The 25,806-nt window shown below is 43.0% G+C and overlaps 1 protein-coding gene across 11 annotated transcripts; it reads right to left on the bottom strand.

Moving 5' to 3' along the window:
* Window positions 1–1,107: 1,107 nt before the first annotated feature.
* Window positions 1,108–16,671, bottom strand: LOC140725336 (alpha-1,4-N-acetylglucosaminyltransferase-like). Of its 11 annotated transcripts, none has more exons than XR_012098319.1 (4): window positions 15,463–15,913; window positions 12,143–12,618; window positions 1,904–5,641; window positions 1,108–1,123 (listed from the first exon to the last, which is right to left on the bottom strand). XR_012098319.1 is itself a non-coding variant. In XM_073040673.1 (4 exons), exons 3-4 carry the CDS (start codon window positions 12,584–12,586, stop codon window positions 5,039–5,041), a joined length of 1,047 nt encoding a protein of 348 aa, XP_072896774.1. In that variant the 5' UTR covers window positions 12,587–12,618; window positions 15,463–15,611; window positions 16,580–16,671; the 3' UTR covers window positions 1,224–5,038. The 11 variants fall into 11 exon arrangements, 9 of the variants coding, with proteins under 9 accessions (XP_072896774.1, XP_072896781.1, XP_072896775.1 ...); XR_012098320.1 differs by lacking the exon at window positions 1,108–1,123 and having other exon boundaries at window positions 1,224–2,066; window positions 4,740–5,641; XM_073040673.1 differs by lacking the exon at window positions 1,108–1,123 and adding an exon at window positions 16,580–16,671 and having other exon boundaries at window positions 1,224–5,641; window positions 15,463–15,611.
* Window positions 16,672–25,806: the final 9,135 nt, after the last annotated feature.

The raw sequence follows: 25,806 nt of genomic DNA, 5'->3' as shown, positions 1-25,806 counted from the left end.
TCCCAGACCTCTACTTCCCCCTGCAGGCTTACTGTTCCTGATATCATGGGGCATTGCTTGGGTGTTCCCTGCTCATGATAGGGAGGGGGTCTTTCTACTTCTTTCAGATCCAGGTATAGAGCTGAAGCTGGGCTTCTGTTAGGTTTTTCCTCTCCCCCACCCGACTGTTTTACCTGTTCCCTTTTGTCTTTTTCATTTATTATCAATATCCTGCCTGTCTTTCTCAATCTCTCTCCCTCCATCCTAAAAAGTTTCAATACTTCCATCTCCTGCTCTCTCCTTTCCTCCCTTTTCTTAGACTTATCGTTTGGTTTATGATTTTTAATTAGTGCTTCCATCTCTTCACACAAGCTTACATCGGATGTCTCTTCTTTTGGCCATTTCGTGTGCAGGTTTTTTGTTCTTTTTTCCCATTTCTCTGAAATTGCAGTAATCTCACCTCTACTTACCGGGAATTTTCTTGCACAGTCTGTCTACTGCTGTTCCTTTTTCTTCTGCCATGTTATTTTCTCCTTCTCTTAGGTACTATTTCTTAAAAGTCTCACAGTTCAAATATTTCCCCGATCCTATCTTTACGCCTAGCCCTACAGTTTATTCTACCAGTGTTTAAGCAATTTATCAAATTCTTCTTACCTTCTATTCCGTTCTGCCCGAACAGCCCTCAACCTAGGGCAGTACTCACAGAACTTTCTCTTCACTTTCCCTGCCCGTTCAGCCCTTCGCTTCATGCGAAGCGGTATCCACAGGGACTTACCAACACCACGTGGAATTTTCTTTACTCAACTTCTTATTACCTTATTCGTACTTACCCCCACTGCAGTGTTCTCAATCAATCCTCTGAGCCTCCTGTCAAACCCTCAATTCTGCCAGATTCTTTGGATCGGAGAAACCCTTCGGCAGTTGCTACACACCTCTGAGTCCCTGAGACCACCAAAACCAACAGAATTTTAATCCAAATTGTCACAAGAAGCGCTTACCTTTTTTTGGGTTTACCTGTAATTCTGTATGCTCTGTGAGGGCTCCCGAGGGACCGGGAAATGGCCTCAGCCCGCCAAAACTTTTCCGTGGGTCTCTTTCCGGTCCCTGTTCGGGCGCCAATTTTGTCGTGGTTACTTGAAATGACCTGGAGACACAGACAATTCTTCAAGAAAATTAAACCTTTATTTACAAACAAAGGCTGAGGCAATCAATGAACTTGTCACCAAAAGCCCCCCGAGCTCCGGTGTACAGCATTCTTTATAGTAATTTCTTATCTCAGTTACATTTCGGTTTCATCAGCATACCCAATCAAGTTTTAATTGCATATCATCTATATATTAACTAATCAATCGCTCTTGCCTAGCTCGCGGTGCGCCACCATTATGTTTCACCCGTTCGCATTGGGGCCCTATTCCTGGCCAAGGTTATGTTTTCCAGACAACCTCCCTCACATTACATTCCTGCTCGCAGCATCCTGTCCGCCACCGTTATCTCTTACTAAACAAAGGCTGAGTGTAATACATGGAGTACATTTCAGCTAATAGTGCTGCTAGCTAAACAGGTGTTCTGTAAGTACCACAGTATGCAGCTAAGAGAGTACAAAGTATCTAGTTAAAACAATACATAGCAAAATGTGTCTAGTAAAATAATACATAGTAATATTCAGTACCTAGAAGTGATTACGTAGTATAGTAAATAGCTAATACATAGTGATTATATTTCAGGTATATATAATGATTATGTCAGGTATATTTCTCAATAAGATCAAAAGTTTTTGCAAACAAGGTACCGAAAACAATGTGTGACCAAAAGACCGAGCTTGCTGTTATATCTCTTCTTGTCAGCCATCCAGGCAGATAGCCTTCAGGAGCAATCATATACTCAGATAGTATGTATGTTTGAAATAATTTGACAGAATATTTACCATTATGTTCGCAATAGTTTGACAGACGAAGGATCAATCATCTGGCCAATGCATGATCTTCTATTTTGCTTTTATAAATTGGAGAAATGGTTTGAGTGAGTATTGGCACTGAGGGAAGAGTAGAATTCATGGCTTCAGTTGTTGGCCGGGGGTCAATATAGTTCTGTTGGTATGCAGAGACAATCAAACATGAGCTTTGATTAATTAAGAACTGTGTCGTGAGTTTTTCAACCTAGACCTGCTGATGAATTAGTCAGCAGGAGATGTTGTTTCTGATCTGCAGTGACTATGACCTGCTGATAATTGTGCTCACCTCCAAGCTGTAGTCAATGACCAGTAGACTGACGTGCAGTTATCCAAATGGTCTAGCAGAAGACAGTATGCAGGCAGTGAAATAGCATCAAACATTGACCTGTTGAATTGGATTCAGATCATTTTTGAAGCTGGAGTTGGCCACAATCATCAGGATACTTCAGTCAATGCAGACCTGCAACAACTCCTCCAAAATGCCATAACTAGTCTATTTGGTTATGGTGGATGTAAGTGTTGACAGACAGTAGCCATTGAGGCCATCAGACTCTTCATGGGCATGGGTACGCTAGATACCCTTTTGAAGTAGGTGGGGAACTCAGACCACAGATGCAAGAGGCGCAAGTTGCCCTTGAAAAAATGCAGCCATTTGGTTTGCACAGATCTTTCAGCAGTCAGCCAGGTACACCATCTGGGCCTGACTACAGAAGCAGTCACCCACCACACAGCCCAGCTGTATTTGCACCCCATTCAAGTCAAAACCTCTATAATCTACTCCGTTACTTTATTCAACTTTGCTTAAGTCACAAAGAAGAAAGTTTATTGATTCTATTCACAGTGCTCAATCTTCATGAATATATACCAGTGACCATTGTTGAAACATACATCCTACACATGCAGAATGGAGATGAAAATAAATACCAGCTACATTGGAACATACAGGACAATTTATAACTGTTGGAATCAAGTAGAAAAGTAAAGAGGTCCTGCTGAGATTTTCTAGGGGCTGATGTATTTTGTCACTCAAACCTTGGGTCGGGAATTGGCCTATCATTCTGATTAAAATTACACAAGAGAGTTCTGAGAGTCAGAGATAGCCCAGGTGGTCAGAGACATTTTCCTAGGTTGGAAACGGCAAGAACAAGTGCAATATATCTTTGAGGTGAGAAGTGGAAAACATTGAAGCATCTTCTTTACACAGAGGGGGTTTAGGTCTCACATATATCTGCTACCAGGGGACATGGTGGAAACAGATATGATAGCAATCGTTGAGAAGCTTTTAAACCGAGACATAAACAGAGGTAATGGATGGATGAGGATCACGTGAAGACAGGTGAGATTAGTCTCAATTGGCATGATGTTTCCCAGAGAATCATTGTGCTGAATGGCCTGTTCCTATACTGTCCTGTACTATGTTCCATGTTCTATGTTCAAATCTCAGCATTACATTAGATTCATCACTTTCTAAACTTAAATTCGCTGGACCAAATAACCACAGCATAAAAGATTGTTACTTATATTTTCACCAGTTTATTTCTTCGAGCTCAGCTGGTGAGGGAACTTGGTCCCGACAACAGGGGGGAAGCGTTCTCATCCCTCTGGTGGTTCAAACAAGTTCACTGTTCAGCTTCCAGAATTGTTAAAATTTATAAGGCCACCGATACAAAAGAACAATCAGCTTGATAAACATTCCAGCCAAGTCAATGGACTATTGATACAAAAGATAGACACACCAGCAACTTTAATTAAAAAAGGAATGTCCTACCTGGTTTGTTGGAGCCAAAACTTAATTACAAAGATAAGAGCATCCACCAAGTTTATGCTTTAATTAAGAAAGGAATGTTCTGTCTAATTTCCATCAGGTACCGCCTTTTGTCGAAACCAAAAGGTGTGAAAAATCAGGGGATATCTTTTGTGGATCTGTGTGAACTTTAACACGTATCTTGCTCCAAAGAAGCAGCTGTGAGCCAATATTCAAACACGCTGCAGTCACTCACAAAATACACAGGCATAATCAGTACTTACCCCATTATTTACAGGTATCTGAGAATCCCCCAATTCCCTTAAAACTTTATCAAGTTCTGCCTCAAATGTGGCTCTTCATTAAATGGTCCAAAAAGAACCTGATTTTACTCAACGTATGACTGAGACACTTGGGAAAGGGAAATAATTCAGAAAGTGTTTTAGAAAAAGCACTTGAGTTGGGAGTCATGTTGAGCTGTATTGTGTCTTTTTTTGGCAATCATACTCAACAACGACTGGCAGCAACGGGATGTGACATGAAAGATAACTTGATATATGGCAGAAAATTTCCATTCATTTTTATTGTCACGTGATTATCACATAATCTGCTGAAAGCAACAAAAATGACATTTGACAGTGCATTGTAGGTTCCCCATTCCATTGTCCATAGTCTGCTATTGTCAAATGAAGATCTCAAGAACATCTGTGTGACAGTCACTGATATATCTGGAGCTTCTCGTGCAGTACAAAGTGAACTGTAAGCCTGTGTGTTCTCTGACTTTATGGTACTCATGCTTTACAGTCATATCCCTGCATCCAAGAGTCAATTTGGTTTTCCCAGTGATTTCCTCAGCATTGATATTTTCCTTTGCATAGAAATAATCTCATCTTCCTTGTTAACTCTTTTTTTAAACTATCCTTCCTTGAATTATGTAAATTATTCAAGTGCAGTTTCCTATGCACTTGGCCATTCTCTAATAATGCAGAATCATCATTCTTCTAAATACAAAAGTATTAAACAGTTTGATAAAAGTAAATGCAACAATGCAAAGTCCCTGATTACCTGAAACCTTTTTCTTTCTCATTCAATATTTTTCACCTGAGAAGCTTGTCAAATGTTGCTGCTTTGTTGTTCTACGGGGAGCTGACTGTGGATCAGCTGCTTCATGGTCACTGGCAAATACTTTCACTGCCCAGTTACATCACATAAAACTAGGGTTGGAAATTGGTTTTCAATTCTGATTAGTCTTTCCATTGAATCATTGAAAGAAGGGTATCCATTTGTCAGAATTCCTAGTTTAATAATGAATACACACTTGTCAATCTAATTATGTCATTCATTGTACAATATCAGATCCAAAATCATTCTGTACTATTGCTGGATTGAATTAAGTTTTTGTATGTATTTGGACAATGCAACTGGAAGAAATGTTCCATTAATGATCCACTTCCAGCAGCAACTTTTATTTTCTTGTGTTTATTCATGAAGTTCCAGACATGTGCTCCATACGTATCTGAAAAGACCTGTTCTATATGCTCCTTTTTCCAGGGAGCAAAGTACTTCTGCCATGCTAGATATGGGACTGGATAGAAACGTTTTGAGATCCATATAGAGATGCCATTGCATTCCTTGCCAATGAAGGTGGCTAGTTCAGTGGTATTGCACCATCTCTTCAGCACACGGGTGATCAGTTGAGGACCTTGTTGACCCCAAACATGAACAATGTAATGAGCCACAAAATCTTCCATGCAATTCCACAAAAAGGTATGATGCTTCTGATAGAAACCCATTGCTCCATTACTGAAAACATTTGGGCTTTGTGGACAGGTAAAGTTATCAAACGGCATAGACCTCAGTGATATAATGTCAGTATCCAGGTAGATTCCTCCATATTTCCAGATCAACGCTAACCTGCAGCCATCAGCAAGTACATGAGTCCAAAACCTCTCCTTTTGTGGATTTACCTACAGTATAAATGACAAGAAAAGTTTAATCCATTAACTGAGTATTTCAGTGATAATAAAGAACTGTATTTAGCATCAGGAAGAGAAATATAGATGTAGAAATAATGAGAAAGGAAATTAAGATAATAGTCAACTACAAAGGAAGTTCTAGTTGGGTGTCTCACAAAGGAGGAACACCAGCTCTTCTGCTGTCAAAGGCACATAGTGAAGGCATTATGAATTCTATTAATATCAGTATCAGAATCTGGTTTATTATCGGCATATGTTGTGAAATTTGTTAAATTACCAGCAGCCGCAATACATAATATTGAAGAAAAAATAAATCAATCAATCAATTACAGTATATGTATATTGAATAGATTAAAAATTGTGCAAAAGCAAATAATATATGTAGGACTCTCAGTACCCATAACAGTGGTGTTAACTGTTTAGGCTAACAAAATGGCTTTTCTGTTTGTTATAAAAAAAATTGCTTCTCTGTAATGCGGTGATGGGTTTCTGTGTCTGGTATGTTTGGGTTATGACTGTAGATAAGGGGGGAACTAACCAATGGAGAATTGTTATGCTATCTTGTATGTGTGAGCTGAGCGGGAGTTCACGGTCTTTTCCGGGAGGAGGACGAGGAGGACGGACGTGTGAGGAGCAGACAGCAGTTCCAGGGCAATGGATACTGGACGTTGGCGGTTCAGACGGTGAATGAAGGCTCAGAAGGTCATAGTGGATGGAACGGGAGGCCTGAGCTCCAACCTATTAAAATATTATGTGCACAAACTGATAAACTTACTTATTTGGTGCCTTTAGATTATCTCTTTCTACTAACCCATCACCAAGAGATAACTACAAAGTTGCAATTATTTAATCGCTTTTGGGTGCATTGTCTGATATTTGTATTGCGAGCGTGTACTGGGGGGGCATTACTCCGTATATACACCAAAGTATTGCACTATTGGCGGGGTGACGGCGGTTCACCCTAGGCAAACAGGGGCCAACTTGGGCTACATTTGTGGGGGTTTCTTGTCTGGGTTAGAATTTGTCACATACGGGGTAATTCGCCCCGGTTTAAACGACGGGAGATGGATTCGGATAAGATTGAACTCCGGTGTGAGATCGAGGACATAGCAGTTAATCATGCCTGAGTATTAAGTGGGGTGCACATGCGTACCTCAGATGAAGTGTTAATTCGATGTTTGAGTACGGTTAGAGATATGTGTTAGTGCAGATTGGTGCTGACGTCTCAGTGGTGGGACTGCCACCATCTCTGTGACCTCAGTGACAGGGGCGTGCATATTGTCACAGAGGAAGGGTTTGATGGGTTTGATGGGACACCTGAGGAGTTGCCAGCAGCTGGGTCGGAGATTTTCGAGAGCGGGTCCTATCATTTTTGAAGGATGAAGGATGAGTGTGTCGTGAAACTTAGAGGAGACTCAGTGAGGGAACGGCCTGGAGTCTCTGGGAAAACACGTTCCCAGCAATGTGCCACGGGACCCCTGAGTGGAGAAGAGCCAATCCCAGAAGGATTGGTGGGACCCAGATCCAGTGTGTCAATCCAGATAGAGGGAATAGATGCAAAAGCCATACTAGACATGGGGTCGCAGGTCACGCTATTGTACCATTCGTTCTACGATCAGTATTTGTCACATTCACCCCGACATCCTTCAATGCCCTGGAAATTTGGGGTATCAGTGCTGGTCAGTACCCATACAATGGTTATTTGTCCATGAGGCTGAAGTTCCTCGAGGCCGAGGTGGGAGTGTCTGAGGTTCATGAGGCCTTGGCACTGGTTTGCCTGGACCCAGTTGTGACTAGAGTTGTGTCAATTCTGAAAGGGACCACCACCCCTATTGTGCAGAAACTCCTGGGGGCCTGCAAGGAGAAGGCGCGTGAGGACTGTCGGTGCACCCGGTGTTCCAAGCTGCCTTTAAAGATGTGGGTGGTCGCCACGGGTGGGACATGGTATTGGAAAGAGGAACTGTATGGTGTGCCCAGTCGAAGCCCAGGGTGGTACGGCCCAGTGAAGTAGCGAGAGTGGTGGGGATCCCCAGATACCCCAGAGTGCCTGAGGGTGAAGCCTTTTTAGTGGACAGCCTGGAGGATCTCGAGGGGGAATCGAGATTCTCAGCTGGGGTGCTGGTGAGGCCTGAGCTACAGAAGCTCTCGGTGGTGAAGGCACGCCGGGTGGCGGTGAACATCAGGAACACCACACAACTGGAGATCACTTTTAAACGAGGAATGCCCCTGGCGCATTTGTTCCCAGTGACGGTGATGCATAGTGCCCCCGTGAGGCTCGCGGGAGGAGAACCATTGGAAAACAGGGATAAATTGACCGCTGGGGCGTTTAAATTTTTGGCCTCGCTTGTGCCAGAGAGTTGGAAGCGGAGGATCGTGGAGAAGATGTTGATGCTGAAAGATGTTTTTTCCCCAAGATGAGTTTGACGTGGGCTGTTCCAGGAGCACTCGCCACACCATCCGGGAGACTTAAGACACCTCGTTTCGAGAAAGGTCACATAAACTGGTCCCTGCAGAAGTGAACAATGTGTGGCTGCATTTGAGTTAAGCTGAAGAAAGCTGAGATAATTTCGGAGTCCCGCAGCCCTTATGTGTCCCCGATAGACATGGCCAGGAAGAAAAATGGGAAGATTCATGTGTGTGTGGACTATAGGACCCTGAATAGGTGCACCATCCCTGACCAGTATACGGTCCCCAGGGTCAAAGACATGCTGGCCTGTCTGAGTGGGGCAAAGTGGTTCAGTGTGTTGGATTTGAGGAGTGGATATTACCAGATCCCAATGAGTGAGGTGGATAAGGAGAAGATGGCCTTTATATGTCCTCTGTTTTCTTACCAGTTCAAAAGGATGCCCCAGGGCATATTGGGGGCCCCGCCACCTTCCAGAGGGTCATGGAGAAGATCGCGGGGGATATGGACCTGCTTGAAGTGCTGGTATATTTGGACAACCTGATAGTATTTCGATCCCCCTTGGAAGAAAATGATGCGAGGCTAATGAAGGTGCTAATGAGGCTAATGAAAAGCCACCGGTGCTGGCTTTTGCGGAACCCCGGTTGCCCTATGTGCTACACACCAATACTAGTCGGGAGGGGTTAGGGGTGGTCTTGTATCAGGATCAGGGTGCCGGGCTGAGGCCGGTAGCATTTGTCAGCCGGAGTTTCTCACCCTCCGAGAGGAACTACCTCAGCCACAAGTTGGAGTTTCTGGCATTGAAATGGGCGGTAGTGGATAAGCTGAGTGACTATCTCTACGGGGCTGAGTTTGAGGGACAGACGGACAACAACCCGCTTACCTACATCCTGACCTCGGCGAAACTGGACGCCACCGGTCATCGTTGGTTGGCCGTCCTGTCTGCAAATGACTTTCACCTGAAGTACCGGCCGGGGAGCCGGAATGTCAATGCAGATGCTCTGTCTTGATGGAAGCATGAGGACCTGGAGGGGGACGAGGAGTGGGAGAGCATTCCTGCATCCGGAGTGAAGGCCATGTGTCAGTTTGCTATAACCGCGCAGGCCGAGGAAAAGGAGCGGCCAGAGTGTGTGGTGGACCCATTGGGGGCATCCGATGATGCCCTACCCCTAGTTGACTGTGACATGTCAGCTCTGAAGACCCCACAGCTGCCAGAGTTGAGTCCTGGGGAAATTGCAACTGCTCAGCGAGATGACCCTGGCATTGACGCTATTTGGGACGCAGTTGAAAAGGGGGACGTGGCCTGGGTGGAGAAGACACAACACGGCTCAGTGTCTCTGTTACTGAGAGAGTGGCCTCGGTTGAGGTTGAAGAACCAAATGTTATACCGGGTAACGTCACCCCCGGACCGACCTCGGAGTTGGCAGCTGGTCCTGCCTGGGAAGTATCGGAGGGTTGTGATGAGGTCACTGCATGATGACTCTGGGCACTTGGGGGTGGCGAAGACCTATGGATTGCTGAAGGACTGGTTTTATTGGCCCTGAATGAGGTCAGAGGTCGATGAGTATTGCAAGTCCTGCATACGTTGCATACGCCGGAAGACGCTGCCTGTGCAGGCTGCTCCGTTGTCGCACTTGCAGAGTGCGGGGCCTTTGGACCTGGTGTGTATGGATTTCCTGGCCATAGAACCTGATACCAGCAACACGGCGAATATCCTAGTCATCACCGATCATTACACCAGGCATGCTCAAGCATTCCCCACCAAGGATCAGAGGGCGACTACAGTGGCAAGAGTGCTATGGGAGAAGTATTTTGTGCATTATGGCCTTCCCCGACGGATACACAGTGACCAGGGACAGGACTTTGAGAGTAAGCTCATCTATGAGTTACTGGATATGCTGGGGATTGAGAAATCGAGGACCACCCCCTATCATCCACAGGGCGATCCCCAGCCAGAGAGGTTTAATCGGACTTTTTTAGACATGCTCGGGACTCTGGAGATCAGCAAAAAGAGTCGATGGAGTCAACATATTGGACATCTGGTTCATTGCTACAACTGGCCCTTCCCCCACTGGGTTAGAGGGGGTAAGGGGGGCTAGTGATGGGCTGTTGGGAGTAGCACAGGGCATTGGCGAGGAGGATGTGGGGCCCGAGCAAGAGATAGAGGGTTGCGAGGTGCAGAAGGGTTTGGGTGACCGCTTTCAGGAGGGTTCGCCTCATAGTTTCCATGAGTATTCTGTAGTGTCCGAAGTGGAGGAGGTAGAAGAGGGAGTGCGCAGGTATCAGAGAAGTAGGCGCCCCCCAGATAGGTTGGTCTATGTTGCACCTGGGGAGCAGGGTGTGATCTCCACTGTTTTAGGGAGTTATGTCACTGCTTTCTGCACCTGGGTTGGGCTTTGTGCTTTGCAGGAAGGGTTGGCAAATTATCTGAGCGTCATGAGGGCTTGACTAAATTTAGTAGGGGGAGAATGTAGGACTCTCAGTACCCGTAACAGTGGTGTTAACTGTTCAGGCTAACAAAATGGCTTCTCTGTATTGTTATAATGAAATGGCTTCTCTGTAATGCTGTAATGGGTTCCTGTGTCAGGAATGTTTGGGTTCTGACTACCGATAAGGGGGAAAATAACCAATGGAGAATTGTTATGCTATCTTGCATGTGTGAGCTGAGCGGGAGTTTGTGGTCTTTTTCAGGAGGAGAACGAGGAGGACGGACGTGTGAGGAGCAGACAGCAGTTCCAGAGCAATGGATACTGGATGTCGGTGGTTCGGACGGTGGCCGAAGGCTCAGAAGGTCGTTGTGGATGGAACCGGAGGTGTGAGCAGCTCGCATTATTATTTTAGGCACTGTTATAATTGTTGCCTCTTTGAAGCAAGTGGGAACTTCCACCCTTAGTAGTGAGAAGTTGAAAATGTCCTTGAATACTCCCACCAGTTGGTTGGCACAGGTTTTCAGAGCCTTACCTGGTACTCCATCAGGACCTTCAGTCTTGCAAGTGGTCACCCTCTTTAAAGACAGGGGTTAAAACTAACTCTCATATCCTAATTGGTATTTGAATGGTCTTGAATTTTTTTAACTTATATTTTTCAATATATACACAAAAAGGATGGGAGAATGTTGAGTTCTGTCAACTAAGACTATGTAAGCATTTAGTAGGGATGTGCTTTTTCCCTTGTACGCACGTACACACTGGGTGAGAAAGGGGATTGTGGGATGAAAACGTGGAGGCCCTCAGGTATTGAACTGAGACACTGAAAATAAAGTTGCTTAAACAAAATAAAATCATATCTTTGTTGTTCGGGCATTAACACTGACCTTGGCATCAACAACTTCCCTAAAATATTCACTCACTGTAACGTGCTGGAAGATATTTAAATACTAACTCTGTGCTCCAGAGGACTATGCTGTGACTAACTGAAGATATTACGACTCTTTATGAAGTAGATTTGCAGTACTTGTGTCTTGTGTGCTGTTTCTTTAAGAAGTTTTCTGAGTTGTGTGGATATGTGGGCTCCCACTGTCATCCATCATCTTTTGACTTTAGGTTTTGGACCACATGTTGGAAGTTTCATTATGGAATTAACTCGAACACCTATTACCACCAGTAATCATCTTCCATCATACAGCACCTTTGCATGTACATAGAAGAAAAATTTCTGCACTTTGGTCATGTGAGAAGGGAAGTCATTATTTATAAAAGTTCCTTATCTATCTTCCAGGTGCTCAATTACTCCTTCAGGTCAAGCAACAAATTATCTGTATTTCTACCAATTTTAGTGCACTGCATCAGGATTCTTGTCTTTCTACACTGGAGAATCCAAAGCCAGATTAGGCAAGTGACTGTTGTACAGCGTATCTCTGCTGTCTTCGATTGAGACCCAAGATGTCAAGTTTAAATTTTTAATCACATTAATTTTCTCCACTTGCTTTGTACAGCACTGCCTTGTCTCAAAATACACCATGTTCCTTTCCCTTTGGTGTCCATTAGCGTGTCTGCCTTGCCTCCAACATCTGGCCTGCAGTAAAATGCTCTCAGATACAACACACTGGTTAAAAAGTAAATAGGCAAAGCAATGTTTCTGTTGATTACCTTTTGATACCAGCTTTTCAATGGAGTGTCTTCGAACAGTTCAGTGACATTCAAGGGTAGAATGGTGATATTCCTCACTGAGGAGAGCAAAGGGATGACTTTGTACTCAGGCTGTGGATACTGGCTCAAGTTGCCACTGAATCCCTTCATGAAGTAATAGATTGGTTTGTCTGGGTTTCGGAGAGCAGCAGACTCCACTGAACACACCACTAATGGTGTCGGCTCTACGTTGTCAGTCGACTCCAGAAATATAATCCCGGGATTCTGGTATAAGAATGCAAGATCAGGAACATCTTTTTCAGAACCATATCCGTCTTTTAGATGCAATATTCCAAGCATGTACCTTTGAATGGAATAATAGCCTTCTAAATCCCAGCATCTGTACAACACACCTGCAGTTGCAAATATTAAGACAAGGAAATATCCTTTCTGCATGGAGATCATAATGTGGAGCTGAGATGGTTTATCAAATGTTTCTGCAAAACAAAAATGCACGTTCTGTTTTCAATATTGACTACATGAACTAAGACATATTTAGATTTATAGAAAAGGAAGACAAATTAATCCTGTTATTGATGGCAGAAATCTTTCTTTAAAAAAAAACAAGTTTAAAAGAAACTGGCAAATTATGAATCCCCAGCATTTACTGTTCTGAAATATTGGGATCTAGAATTAAGGACCCAAAGTCAAAGTTATCATGAAAGTTTTGAGCTGATCAGACATAGGATTTATAACATAAAAATAGACAAAGCTGCAGGTCACATGCAACTGTGGAAACAGAGCTCACGATCCAGGTTGAAAACCCTGTGGTGAACTAGATATACCTGTCTGACTGCTCCTGTGGCTCCTCCCACAAACCCATTGTCAGAAATGCAGTGAGAGAAAAGTTAGTTTTATGTGTTTAGAAAGTGCAGGGGTGGGATGGAGTGGACTCTGACGTGCATTAGACAATGGAAATAACATTTGACAAAAGAGAAATAGGGTAGGGCCAAGATACTGACTCTTCCTCTCTCACTATACTGTACTTCCTTAGAAGGTTGGCATCATTCAATGTCTGTAGTGAGATGCTGAAGATGTTCTATAGGTCAGTTGTGGAGAGCGCCCTCTTCTTTGTGGTGGCGTGTTGGGGAGGAAGCATTAAGAAAAGGGTCGCCTCACGTCTTAATAAGCTGGTAAGGAAGGCGGGCTCTGTCGTGGGCAAAGTACTGGAGAGTTTAACATCGGTAGCTGAGCGAAGGGCGCTGAGTAGGCTACGGTCAATTATGGAAAACTCTGAACATCCTCTACATAGCACCATCCAGAGACAGAGAAGCAGTTTCAGCGACAGGTTACTATCGATGCAATGCTCCTCAGACAGGATGAAGAGGTCAATACTCCCCAATGCCATTAGGCTTTACAATTCAACCGCCAGGACTTAAGAACTTTTTAAAAGCTATTATTAATGCTTTTTGAGATAGTGATTTAGATGCATATCATATTTTTTACTGAGTTAAGTATTGTATGTTATTAGTTTTGCTACAACAAGTGTATGGGACATTGGAAAAAAAGTTGAATTTCCCCATGGGGATGAATAAAGTATCTATCTATCTATCTATAACCTACTCCCTCCTGAACCCGCAGCATTCCTCTCTGAAAGGACAGTGATAATACCATTCTTTTCCTGATAAAGTGCTACGGGTCTAGTTCAGTGAATTGTTTGCTAACTTGCAGAGATCAAATGTCAGCTCTCAGGCATGTCATTACACATCCACTGGATCATGACACAATCATACCGTCACCAATCATCAAGCAATCGAAGCCTCTTCCTCTCTCTTGAACTGTGTGTGTGTGTGTGTGTGTGTGTGTGTGTGTGTGTGTGTGTGTGTGTGTGTGTGTGTGTGTGTGTGTGTGTGTGTGTAAATACACATGCATATCACTACATATGTAAATACCTTTGAGTCAGAGTGTTTGTGTGTGTGTGCATGTCTATGTCTGTACGTGTCCATTTTCCTGTGTGTGTTGTGTATGTGTAGCTGTGTCCATCCTAAGATTGCAAATGTTATCTCTGATTCTGTCAGTGAATTAACCGTGACAATTGCAATGGATTTTTTTGTAACTGCTCCCAGATACCGGATGCAACACCGGCAGAGATTTCCACAGTCATTACTTGCCATCCCCACTTCATCTCTAACCTGTTGATCATGCTGGCAGTCCACATGCAGAGGAAATACCTTCTTATTTCAACTTTTCTAGCTGACATGAAAGCCTTTGTCTTAAAGACAGCCTCTCTCACAGCTATCGCTACACTGAAAATATCACACAAAATTCCAGCTGAGTCACAGCATTAGGGACAGTTCTGATGAAGATTTGCTGTCATGATGCCACAAATGGTTGGCATGGATCTCCATCCATCATCCCATGGGATTAAGAGGAATAGACAGAGTGGACAGCCAGCGCTTCTTCCCCAGGGCACCACTGCTCAGTACAAGAGGACATGGCTTTAAGGTAAGGGGAGGGAGGTTCAAGGGGGGTATTAGAGGAAGGTTTTTTACTCAGAGTGGTTGGTGCGTGGAATGCACTGCCTGAGTCAGTGGTGGAGGCAGATACACTAGTGAAGTTTAGGAGACTACTAGACAGGTATATGGAGGAATTCAAGGTGGGGTTTATATGGGAGGCAGGGTTTGAGAGTCAGCACAACATAGTGGGCCGAAGGGCCTGTAACATGCTGTACTATTCTATGTTCTATTACCAAGGCAAACATGAATACCACTCCCAACCTGCACTGGCTTGTTAACTGTACAGACTGTGTTTGGTGCTTGAGAGATAAAAGAGATGATGAAAATCTGAAATACAGCTTAACATACCAGGGGAACGTGGGTCTGGCAGTACAAGTAGAGTGGAAACCAGAAATTAATGATCCAATTCAGTGAAGCATCAGTATTACTTCAATAATCCTGATTGTTCTAATTTCTTTAATACTTTTAATGAGAAACATGGTGAAAGAAAACAAAACAAAACCAAAGCTATGTCTGAGTCATATTAATATACTAAACATCTTTTTCTTAATGACATGTTTTTTGTGCTTTTTGTTTTTGTGATGTCTAGACATCAACATTCAAAATTGATATTAGAGTATTCCTGATTGTCAAAATGTTTTTCTTTGCCAAACGTTGTAAAAACAGATCAGGTAATTCCTCAAATTTGAATCTATCCCCAGTTTGCTCACTGGCTGATGGTATCCAAAGAGATCAAGTTCATGAAAATTAAAACACATTTTCCCAAAATGAAAAGAAATCCCAACATAATTCAGAGAAAACATATTAAAATTCATTGGCACCTACCTGTTTTAAGTGGGATTCACTCATGCCACTCTGTGTGAATGAAAGGGTGTTCCAGGAGTTGTTTGACTTTATATCTGAAGTATAAATCTTGTTAGCATATTTGACACACCCAGTGTGCTCTGCTTGTAACTCAGGTGAGGGGAGGCCAGCTAATGGTGGAAAATGAAAAGCAGAAACAAAGCAACTCACACAAGATGCTGAAGGACTCAGCAGGTCAGGCAGTATCTATGGATCTTTTCCCACTGATATCAGTTCTGGCCATTACAGGGTTGTAGAATTGTGCATGTGGAAACAAGGTCTTCAGCCCACTGAGTCCCGAGTCGGCTCGTCATATTTGCCCTCCTCCAGACAGATCAGTTGCAAATACAAGCCCTTAACACTGACACCATCTATGTTATTCACTCTCTCCACCTGACCGCATCAGACACTCCTCACATTTTTATACAATTTCAAACATTGCTTACAGTCTCATGATTTGGTTCTTCCAATAAAAATTATCTGCTATAAATAACAAATCTGTTACGCCTCTACAGCTGAATTCCAGCTAAACAAATCACCTGATGCATCAATGCTGGCTTTATTTGCCTTTATAGGTGTAAATGATGGTTGAGATAAAATTGATACCTCACGGAATTTGCCACAGGCAATATTTTAATGAGAAACACAGTAAAAGCAAACACAAACAAAACCTAAGCTATATCTGAATTATATTAATATACTAAACTTTTTTTCTAAATAAACATGTTTTTTCATGCTCACTAAGTACACTGCAGATGCTGGGGTCAAAGCAACACACACAACAAGCTGGAGGGACTCAGACCTGCTGAGTTTCTCCAGCTTGTTGTACATGTTTTTTGTGCTGTCTGTTTCTCCTATATCGGGGCTTCAACACTCAAAATTTATATTTCTGTATTCCTAATTGCCATAATGTTTTTCTTTGCCAAACATTGTGAAAATCGATCAGAGAATCATTCATGTTTGAATCTATCCACCGATTGCTCAGTGGCTGATAGTATCAAAAGAGACCATTGATGAAAAAGGAAACACATTTTCCCAAGATGAAAACAAATCCCAACATAGTTACAAAGAACACGCATTCAAATTCATTGGCACCTACCTGTCTTAAATGGGATTCACTCATGCCACTCTGTGTGCATGAAAGGATGTTCCGGGAGTTGTTTGACTTTATATCTGAAGTATAAATCTTGCTTGCATATTTGACACACCCAGTGTGCTCTGCTTGTAATTCAGGTGAGGGGAAGCCAGCTATTGGTGGAAAATGAAAAGCAGAAACAAAGCAACTCACACAAGATGCTGAAGGACTCAGCAGGTCAGGCAGTATCTATGGAAATGAATAAACAGTCAATGTTTCATCCCGAGACCCTTTCAGGACTGCATAGGAAGGGTGGGAGATACCAGAATAAAAAGGTGTGGGGAGGGGAATGAGGCTAGCTAGAAGGTGATAGGTGAAACTGGGTCGGTAGCAATGATAAAGGGCTGGAAAGGAAGGAATCTGATAGGATAGGACAGTGAAGCTCAGGAGAAAAGGAAGGAGGATGTGATAGGCAGCTGAGAGGAGGAAAGAGGACAGAGTGGAGAAGAAGAGGAGAGGAGGAGGGATTTTTTTTACCAGAATTAGAAAATGATATTCATGTCATTGGGTTGGAGGCTACCCAGATGGAATATACATAAGGTGTTGCTAGCAGCTCAGAGAACATTTCCAATCAACAGAATTCAATGAGAACTGGGAATGTGAAAATAGAAAATGGGAAAACAGAAACAGGATTTGGGAATGAGAAAACAGAAAATGGTGATGTAAGACCACTTATTCCTCTCCATAGATGCTGCCTGACATGCTGGTTCCTGCAGTATTTTGTGTGTGTTGCCATAGTCATGAAAGGTTGTTGATCTGAAACACTAACTCTGTGTCTCTCTCCACAAAAGCTGCCAAACCTGCTGAAGATTTCCGTCATTATCTCCTTTGTTTCAGATTTCTTGCATTTCAGGTTTTTCACTTTGATGATCACAAATATCACGAGGTCAAAGATTTAGCGAATAATGGTTCAGGTTGGAAAACAAAACAACATGAGCTGGCAGAAACAGGAGCAATTCAATGTTAAGCGAGAATGATCGGTGTGAAAGGAATTTTTAATCAGATGTGAAGTAACTATCAGGATATCAGGCAGGAACTTGTAAGGATCAATTGGAAATAGATTTTCTCAGGGAAACGTACCGAAGATATATGGTGAATGATCAGATGATATTTGTGTGGGGTTCTGAGTAGTTTCCTTGCAATGAGACATGGAAAGAATGGTAGGGTACAAGATCCATGGTGCACAAAGGCTGTTGTAAATCTAGTCAAGAAGAAAAGAAGAGCTTATGAAAGGTTCAGAAACCTAGGTAATGTTAGGAATCTAGAAGATTATAAGGCTGGCAGGAAGGAGCTTAAAAATGAAATTAGGAGAGCCAGAAGGGGCCATGAGAAGGCCTTGGCTGACTGGATTAAGGAAAACACCAAGGCATTCTACAAGTATGTGAAGAGCAAGAGGATAAGATATGAGAGAATAGAATCAATCAAGTGTGATAATGGAATAATGCGTATGGAACCGGAGGAAATAGCAGACGTACATAATGAGTACTTTGTTTTAGTATTCACTATGGAAAAGGATCTTGGCGATTGTAGGGATGACTTCCAGTGGACTGAAAAGCTTGAGAATGTAGATATTAAGAAAGAGGATGTGCTGGAGCTTTTGGAAAGCATCAAGTTCGATAATTCACCAGGACTGGACAGGATGTACCCCAGGCTACTGTGGGAAGCAATGGAGGAGATTGTTGAGCCTCTGAGGATGATCTTTGCAACATCAATGGGGACGGGAGAGGTTCCGGAGAACTGGAGGGTTGCGGATGTTGTTCCCTATTCAAAACAGGGAGTAGAGATAGCCCAGAAAATTATAGGACAGTGAGTCTTATTCAGTTGTTGGTAAGTTGATGGAGAAGATCCTGAGAGGCAGGGTTTTTATAAATGACCTGGATGAGGAACTGGAGGGATGGGTTAGTAAATTTGCTGATGACACATAGGTTGGGTGTGTTGTCGATAGTGTGGAAGGCTGTCAGAGTTTACAACGTGATATTGATAGTATGCAAAACTGGGCTGAAAAGTGGCAGTTGGAATTCAACCCAGATAAGTGTGAGGTGGTTCATTTTGGAAGGTCAAATATGATGGCAGAATCTAGTATTAATGGTAAGACTCTTGGCAGTGTGGAGAATCAGAGGGATCTTGGGGTCTGAGTCCAAAGGACACTCAAATCTGCTATGCAGATTTACTCTGTGATTAAGAAGACGTATGGTGCATTGGCCTTCATCAATCGTGGGATTGAGTTTAAGAGCCAAGAGGTATTGTTGCAGCTATATTGGACCCTGGTCAGACCCCACTTGGATTACTGTGCTCAGTTTTGGTCGCCTCACTATAGGAAGGACGTGGAATCCATAGAAAGGGTGCAGAGGAAATTTACAAGGATGTTGCCTGGATTGGGGAGTAGGCCTTATGAGGATAGGTTGAATGAACTCGGCCTTTTCTCCTTGGAGAAACAAAAGATGAGAGGTGATTTGATAGAAGTGTACAAGATAATGAGAAGTATTGATTGTATGGATAGTCAGAGGCTTTTCCCCAGGGTTGAAATGGCTAGCACAAGAGGGCATAGTTTTAAAGTGCTTGGAAGCTGGTACAGAGGAGATGTCACGGGTAAGTTTTTTTTACGTAGAGAGTGGTGTGTGTGTGGAATGGGCTGTCGGTGACGGTGGTAAACATGAAAACCAAAAACAGGTGCTGCAAGTCTGAAATAAAACCGGGAAATGCTGGAAACCACAGGTTAGGCAAGCTCCATGGAAAAAGAGATTTTATTAGCATTTCAAGTGGAAGAACCTTTTGTACAACTGGAAAATAGAGAAAACGGGTTGGTTTTAAATTGCCAGGATAGAGACATTATTTTGTTAAAGACATCATCTGGGTGATGGGTCTTAATGAGCAGTGCCACAAAGTCATGATGTGTCTGAAATATTAATCATTTCCACAAGCTGTTGGTTTACACTGTTTCACAAATCTGATGGCTATTCCATTAAGCCTATGATCATCACTAAAGACCTGATAGTGAATGCATTCAGCTCTAATTGGTCACTGCCTAGGAGGCCCCGAGGCTCACAATATATTAAATAATCGGTAAAACGGAGAGAGTATTAACGATAACATAGAACTCTTGCAGACACTGCAATCCATGACACAACAACCCATGTAATCCGGAAACGCAAGAAAGTAAGGATCGATAAAAATCCCTACAATGTCAAAGGTCACTCTGAGTACAGAACAGGTAATCCGTGTTCCTGCGGAGTCTGAGGAAATTCCAGAACAAGTTTGTTCACATGAAATCACGACCCACAGACACCAACAATAAATCTGAAATACTCGACCCAGGCAACTTTAACGTTGCCCTTTAAAGTCCCCTTCAAAGTGACAGTACTTTGGAGATTTTTCTACAGAGAACCGTTGTTGTTTTTGAAATGAACGGACACATCCACAGCTGTGTCTCTGTCATTCTTAATGAAGACAAAATCTAGAATCCAGGCATGACCTTCCTCATCAAGGAATTGCTGTTCTTTTCGGACAGTAAAGCCAAACAAGCACCGTTTATTACAGAGCATATCCAGGATCTTATTATGATGCTGGATGTTTGGTAGCTTCACGGACAGGCATGCTCTTGAAATGTTTCTGATGGTTTCTCTGGCCAGACCACATTTCCTGCATTCTCTAGACTCCGTGGGTTCTGGCCAGAGTGTGGATGTTCTTAACTGTGTCCAAGTTTGACCAGAGGATCAGGCCAGTTATATAATTAGACTGCCTAAAAGGCATAAAGCACCTCAGCTAGCTATTGGACTGGGAGTTGTTACAAAAGCAACAAAATTCAATCCCTTGATCACCTTGCCACACCACTGACTGACAATTATTCCTATTTACTTCTATATCGATATTGTCCTCCTCACTTCTCACCACATCTCCTAAATGGCTAGTGGCATTAAGATATTTTAATTGTTTGTATCTTCCAATTTTCTCACCCATGTGGATTCCAGCAAATCTGATACTCAATCTTACCATACCAATCTTTGAATTCATAAAATTCTCATATTTTTTAATCTTGCCCCATGGAAATTGAGTTTTGAATTTGGGGGATTTTCAAGCTATCATCTCTATACCTAGAATATAAGATACCATCATTACAACTGAAGAGGAGTTGTAAAACGTCCTTCACGAGGCCCCAGACTCTTCCACCCAGTTTGGATAGAATGTTCTGGAAAGCCTGACGAAGTATCAATGAATCATAAAGTCATAGAGATGGAGTAGGTCTTAAAAATGCAAATCTTTTGGGCAGGTTGGAGCCTAGTGCTCAGGATGTTCATACCCCATTCCTTGAGTTTAATTATCCTGTCTTGTCTGGAACACCCAATCCAGGGGTTGATCCTAGCACCAAAATACTTTTCTATGTTACAAGGAATAAATATACTTCACCTCCATTAAAAAGTTTATAGACATAATTAAATAGGAATGTTTTTACCTTGCATTCCATATAAAAGCCATCAGTCTTGTTGAGATTAACCTCAAGGCCAGACTTCATACAGAAGATTTCCAAGACTTTGAGGTTCCTGACCAAGCCCTTGTGAGAATCACTCTGCAGCACAGCATCATCAGCAAAGGCTGGGGCTGTACATGACTTATTGCCAGTAGATGGCACCAGACCCATCCCTATCTGATGAATATAAAAGAATGCATTAGTAGAAACAGACAACCTAAAGGCGCCAAATCAGTAAGTTTATCCGTTAGTGCACATAATATTTTAATATGTTGCAGCTCACGCCCCCGGTTCCATCTATATCCACCTTCCGAGCTTCGGCCACCATCCAAACCGCTGCTGTCCAGTATCCGCCGCCCTGGAACCGCTGTCTGCTCCTCGCACGTCCGTCCTCTTCGCACACCTCCCGAGAAAGACCACGAACACCTGCTCAGCTCACACATACAAGATAGCATAACAATTCTCCTTTGGTTAGTTCCCCCCCTTATTTGCAGTCATAACCCAAACACTCCAGACACCAAAACCCATTACAGCATTAAGTAATATTACAGAGAAGCTATTTTGTTAGCCTGAACAGTTAACACCACAGTTAGTGATACTCAGAGCCCTACAAGTGTCTGAAACCATGTTAGATAATATTGGGGAAAGAGGGTCTGCTTGATTTACTCACTTTAGAATAACAATGGGTCAGTCCCAGCCTTGTCATTCTCAACAAGAGAACTGAAACCTGTATTTAGGTCTGTAATGAGGCCCACAAAATGGCACCAACACCCATCCAGTGCAAAGCTTCAACAATAAGCTTATAAGCAGAATATAGTATTAATGGCAAGACTCTTGGCAGTGTGAAGGATCAGAGAGATTCTGGGGTCCGAGTCCATAGGACACTTAAAGCTGCTGGCATACGGTGCATTAGCCTTCATCAATGGTGGGATTGAGTTACATAGAAAACCTACAGCACAATACAGGCCCTTCGGCCCACAAAGTGGTGCCACACATGTCCCTACCTGAGAAATTACTCGGCTCACCCATAGCCCTCTACTTTTCTAAGCTCCATGTACCTGTCCAGGTGTCTCTTAAAAGACCCTATCATATCTGCCTCCACCACCACTGCCAGCAGCCCATTCCACGCACTCACCACTCTCTGCGTAAAAAACTTACCCCTGACATCTCCTCTGTACCCCTGACTCCCCAGCACCTTAAACCTGTGTCCTCTTGTGGCAACCATTTCAGCCTTAAGAAAAAGCCTCTGACTATCCACATGATCAATGCCTCTCCTCATCTTATACACCTCAATCAGGTCACCTCTCATCCTCCATCGCTCCAAGGAGAAACGGCCGAGTTCACTCAACCATTTTCATAAGGCACGCTCCCCAATCCAGGCTACTTCCTTGTAAATCTCCTCTGCCCCCTTTCTATGGTTTCCACATCCTTCCTGTAGTGAGTGGGGTCTGACCAGGGTCCTATACAGCTGCAACATTACCTCTCGGCTCCTAAATTCAATTCCACAATTGATGAAGGCCAATACCCCGTATACTTTCTTAACCACAGAGTCAACCTGTGCAGCTGCTTTGAGCGTCCTATGGACTTGGACCCCAAAATCCCTCTGATCCTCCACACTGCCAAGAGTCTTACCATTAATACTAAACTCTGCAATCATATTTGACCTACCAAAATGAACCACTTCAGAGTTATCTGGGTTGAACTCCATCTGCCACTTCTCAGCCCAGAAAACTTAGAAAACTTAGAAACTTAGAAAATAGAGGGCTATGGGTAACCCTAGGTAATTTCTAAAGTAAGAGCATGTTCGGCACAGCTTTGTGGGCCGAAGGGCCTGTATTGTGCTGTAGGTTTTCTATTTTTCTTTGTAACTGACAGAGTCAGAAGTCTTCAAAAGGACAAAAAAGACCAAGGTAGCAGTCCTGAATGACTGGCGTCCTGTTGCACTTACCTCACTAATAAGCAAATGTCTTGAAAGACTGGTCAAGCACTACATCTGCAGCATGCTACCACCCAAACTGGACTCCTACAATTCTCCTACAATGATCAACAGATGACACAATAGCCACTGCTCTACATACAGCCTTTCCACATCTGGAGAAGAAGAATGCTTATGTGAGATTGCTGTTCCTGGACTACAGTTCAGCATTCAATACCATAGTTCCACCCAGGCTTGACAAGAAACTCAGAGACCTCAGCCTTCACCCTGCCTTGTGCAGCTGGATCCTGGACTTCCTGTCAGATCACTGGCAGGTTGTAAGAGTGCTCTCCCTCACCTCCACCACTCTCAACACATGAGCCCCTCAGGGCTGTGTCCTAAGCCCCCTCCTTTACTCCCTGTATACCATGACTGCATCGCCAACCACAGCTCCTATCTGCTAACTAAATTTGCCAACACTACGTTGATTGGCCTAATCTCAAACAATAAGAAGGTGGCCTACAGGGAAGAAGTCATCTCTCTGACACAATGGTGTCAAGAAAACAACCTCTCCCTCAATGTCACAAAAACAAAGGAGCTAGTTGTGGATTACAGGAGGATTGCAGATGGGCTAACCCCTATTGTCATCAATGGATCTGGGGTACAATTGAGAGCATCCTGACTGGCTGCATCACTGCCTGGTATGGAAACTATACCTCCCTTAATCGCAGGACTCTGCAGAGAGTGGTGCAGACAGCCCAGAGCATCTGCAGTTGTGAACTTCCCATGATTCAGGGCATTTACAAAGACAGGTGTGTGAAAAAGGCCCGAAGGATCATTGGGGACCCAAATCACCCCAACCACAATCTGTCCCAGCTGCTACCATCTGGAAAACGGTAACACAGCATAAAAACAGGAGCATCAGGTTCTGGGACAGCTTCTTCCAACCAGGCGATCAGACTGATTAACTCACTCTGATTTGAGTGTATTCTATTTTACATTGACTGTTCTATTTATTATAAATTATTATACATTACTATGATTGCATATTGCCCATTTAGACAGAGACATAACATAAATATTTTTACTCCTCCATGTATGTGAAGGATGTAAGAAATAAAGTCAATTCAATTGAATTATGGTTCCACCATCAAATTGCTTAAAATAACAATGTTTTCGTTAAAGCCAGGTATTGCTGGAATGAATTCTTTCTTTAGACAGTGCTGGACACCTGTATTCATCAAACGTTTGGCCAGAATTTTCAATAATAATCTCAAAAGAATCAGACCAATCATTATAGGACTATTTTTTGTTTTTCACTGTGGTCAGACTTTGGAGTAAGGAGCATTCTGTGCTTTTTCATTGAGGTGGGTGTACCACCCATCTTCATCCAGGAGGAAATCATAATAGACAGCTCATTGGTGCCCATCTTCTGAATCTCAGCCAATACAAGGCAATGAGGGCTGGCTGTAGCATACCTCTGTTGGAAAAAGAGAGAGAGAGCTACCGCTTCTACCTCTTCCAACGATCCTGAGTGAGGCACAGAGAGATCTGTATTTACTGACAATTACCTTTATTGTTCAAACTAACAAGTACGTGAATTCATGCACTAAATACCTTATGTGCACACCCGCTAAGTATCCCTGACTCTCTTGGATAGTCAAAGAATAGCAAAGGTATTACTCAGGCAGAGGAATTTACGCTGGCCAGGCGTTCCTTGTTCCTCATGGTCCCGATTCACACTCCATGTGCTTCACGCAGGGTTCTTCTCGCTTGTATCTGCGATGGTTATTCTTCAAAGTTACTGCCACCAGCACACACAAAGTATCCACTTTCATATCCATTGCTTATCAATTCAAATGTCGCATTCCCGTGTCATTGGCCGCAGGTCATGTGTCTGGCCTTTAACACCTGGTCATTGGCTCTGGTCCAAGCCAGCATCCATCTATTGTCTTCTTCCCATTAAGGGACAGTTGCTGACTCATGGCTCTTTGTTCTCAGTCAGCAATGAGCTTGAATCGCCTCAGGCATTCACAATCCTGCATGTTATAGCCAACCAAAGAACACCTCACAAATAACTCCTTATTTGGAAATGAGCTCCAGTCCAGCAGATTACCTGAAGAGTGCCTTCTTTAAAACACTAATCAAGCCCAGCATGTCAAGCTCACAAAATGAAGAATAGAATGTTCAAAATGGCAGCCTCCATCCCCCAAGCACACAGCAAGAACAAAGACTGCTTCCACTGTCCTTGATTCATTTGAATTCACTGATTTGAAGATTGTCATTCTTTCTGGCCAACACCTCAATACACTCAACAACCTGTATGGAAGTAATGGCATGTTAAAATCCGAAGCCTGCTCAATACAAGGACTAAAGACTGTCCAGTCTGCCTTATTGTTTGGTTTTACAAAAATAGACATAAAATACCTTTCTAAATCTTCAGTCCTGTTGGGATAGCTGACCTCTGATCCATTCTCGAGCTAAACTCTTCCTATTTCTCTTGCACAATTTTAAAATCACTTGCATGTCGCTTTGCATATCTTCTTGTGTTTGAGTTCAGATTAGTCTTCTTAATTATTTCTTTCTAATGTAACCAGGTGTTGTTTGAATATCATTTATTATACTTAAAGGACACTTACGTAGTCACCCTAGTAATACTAAAATAGCTGTCTGTGCCTTTAAGAGAAAATGGTGATGTCATTATGCACAGGTGGTTCTAGAAAGGAAGTCGAAAGCTAATCGTAGGTGAGGAAAGGTGAACAATATTTGATAAATCTATGTAAATTCGTCTACACTCATTTGTAAATCTGG

The sequence above is a fragment of the Hemitrygon akajei genome, chromosome 3 (assembly GCF_048418815.1).
Source record: "Hemitrygon akajei chromosome 3, sHemAka1.3, whole genome shotgun sequence".
Taxonomy (NCBI): Eukaryota; Metazoa; Chordata; class Chondrichthyes; order Myliobatiformes; family Dasyatidae; genus Hemitrygon; species Hemitrygon akajei.
Note: the sequence above shows the minus strand (reverse complement) of the source record. Positions and strands in the feature narration are given on the sequence as shown.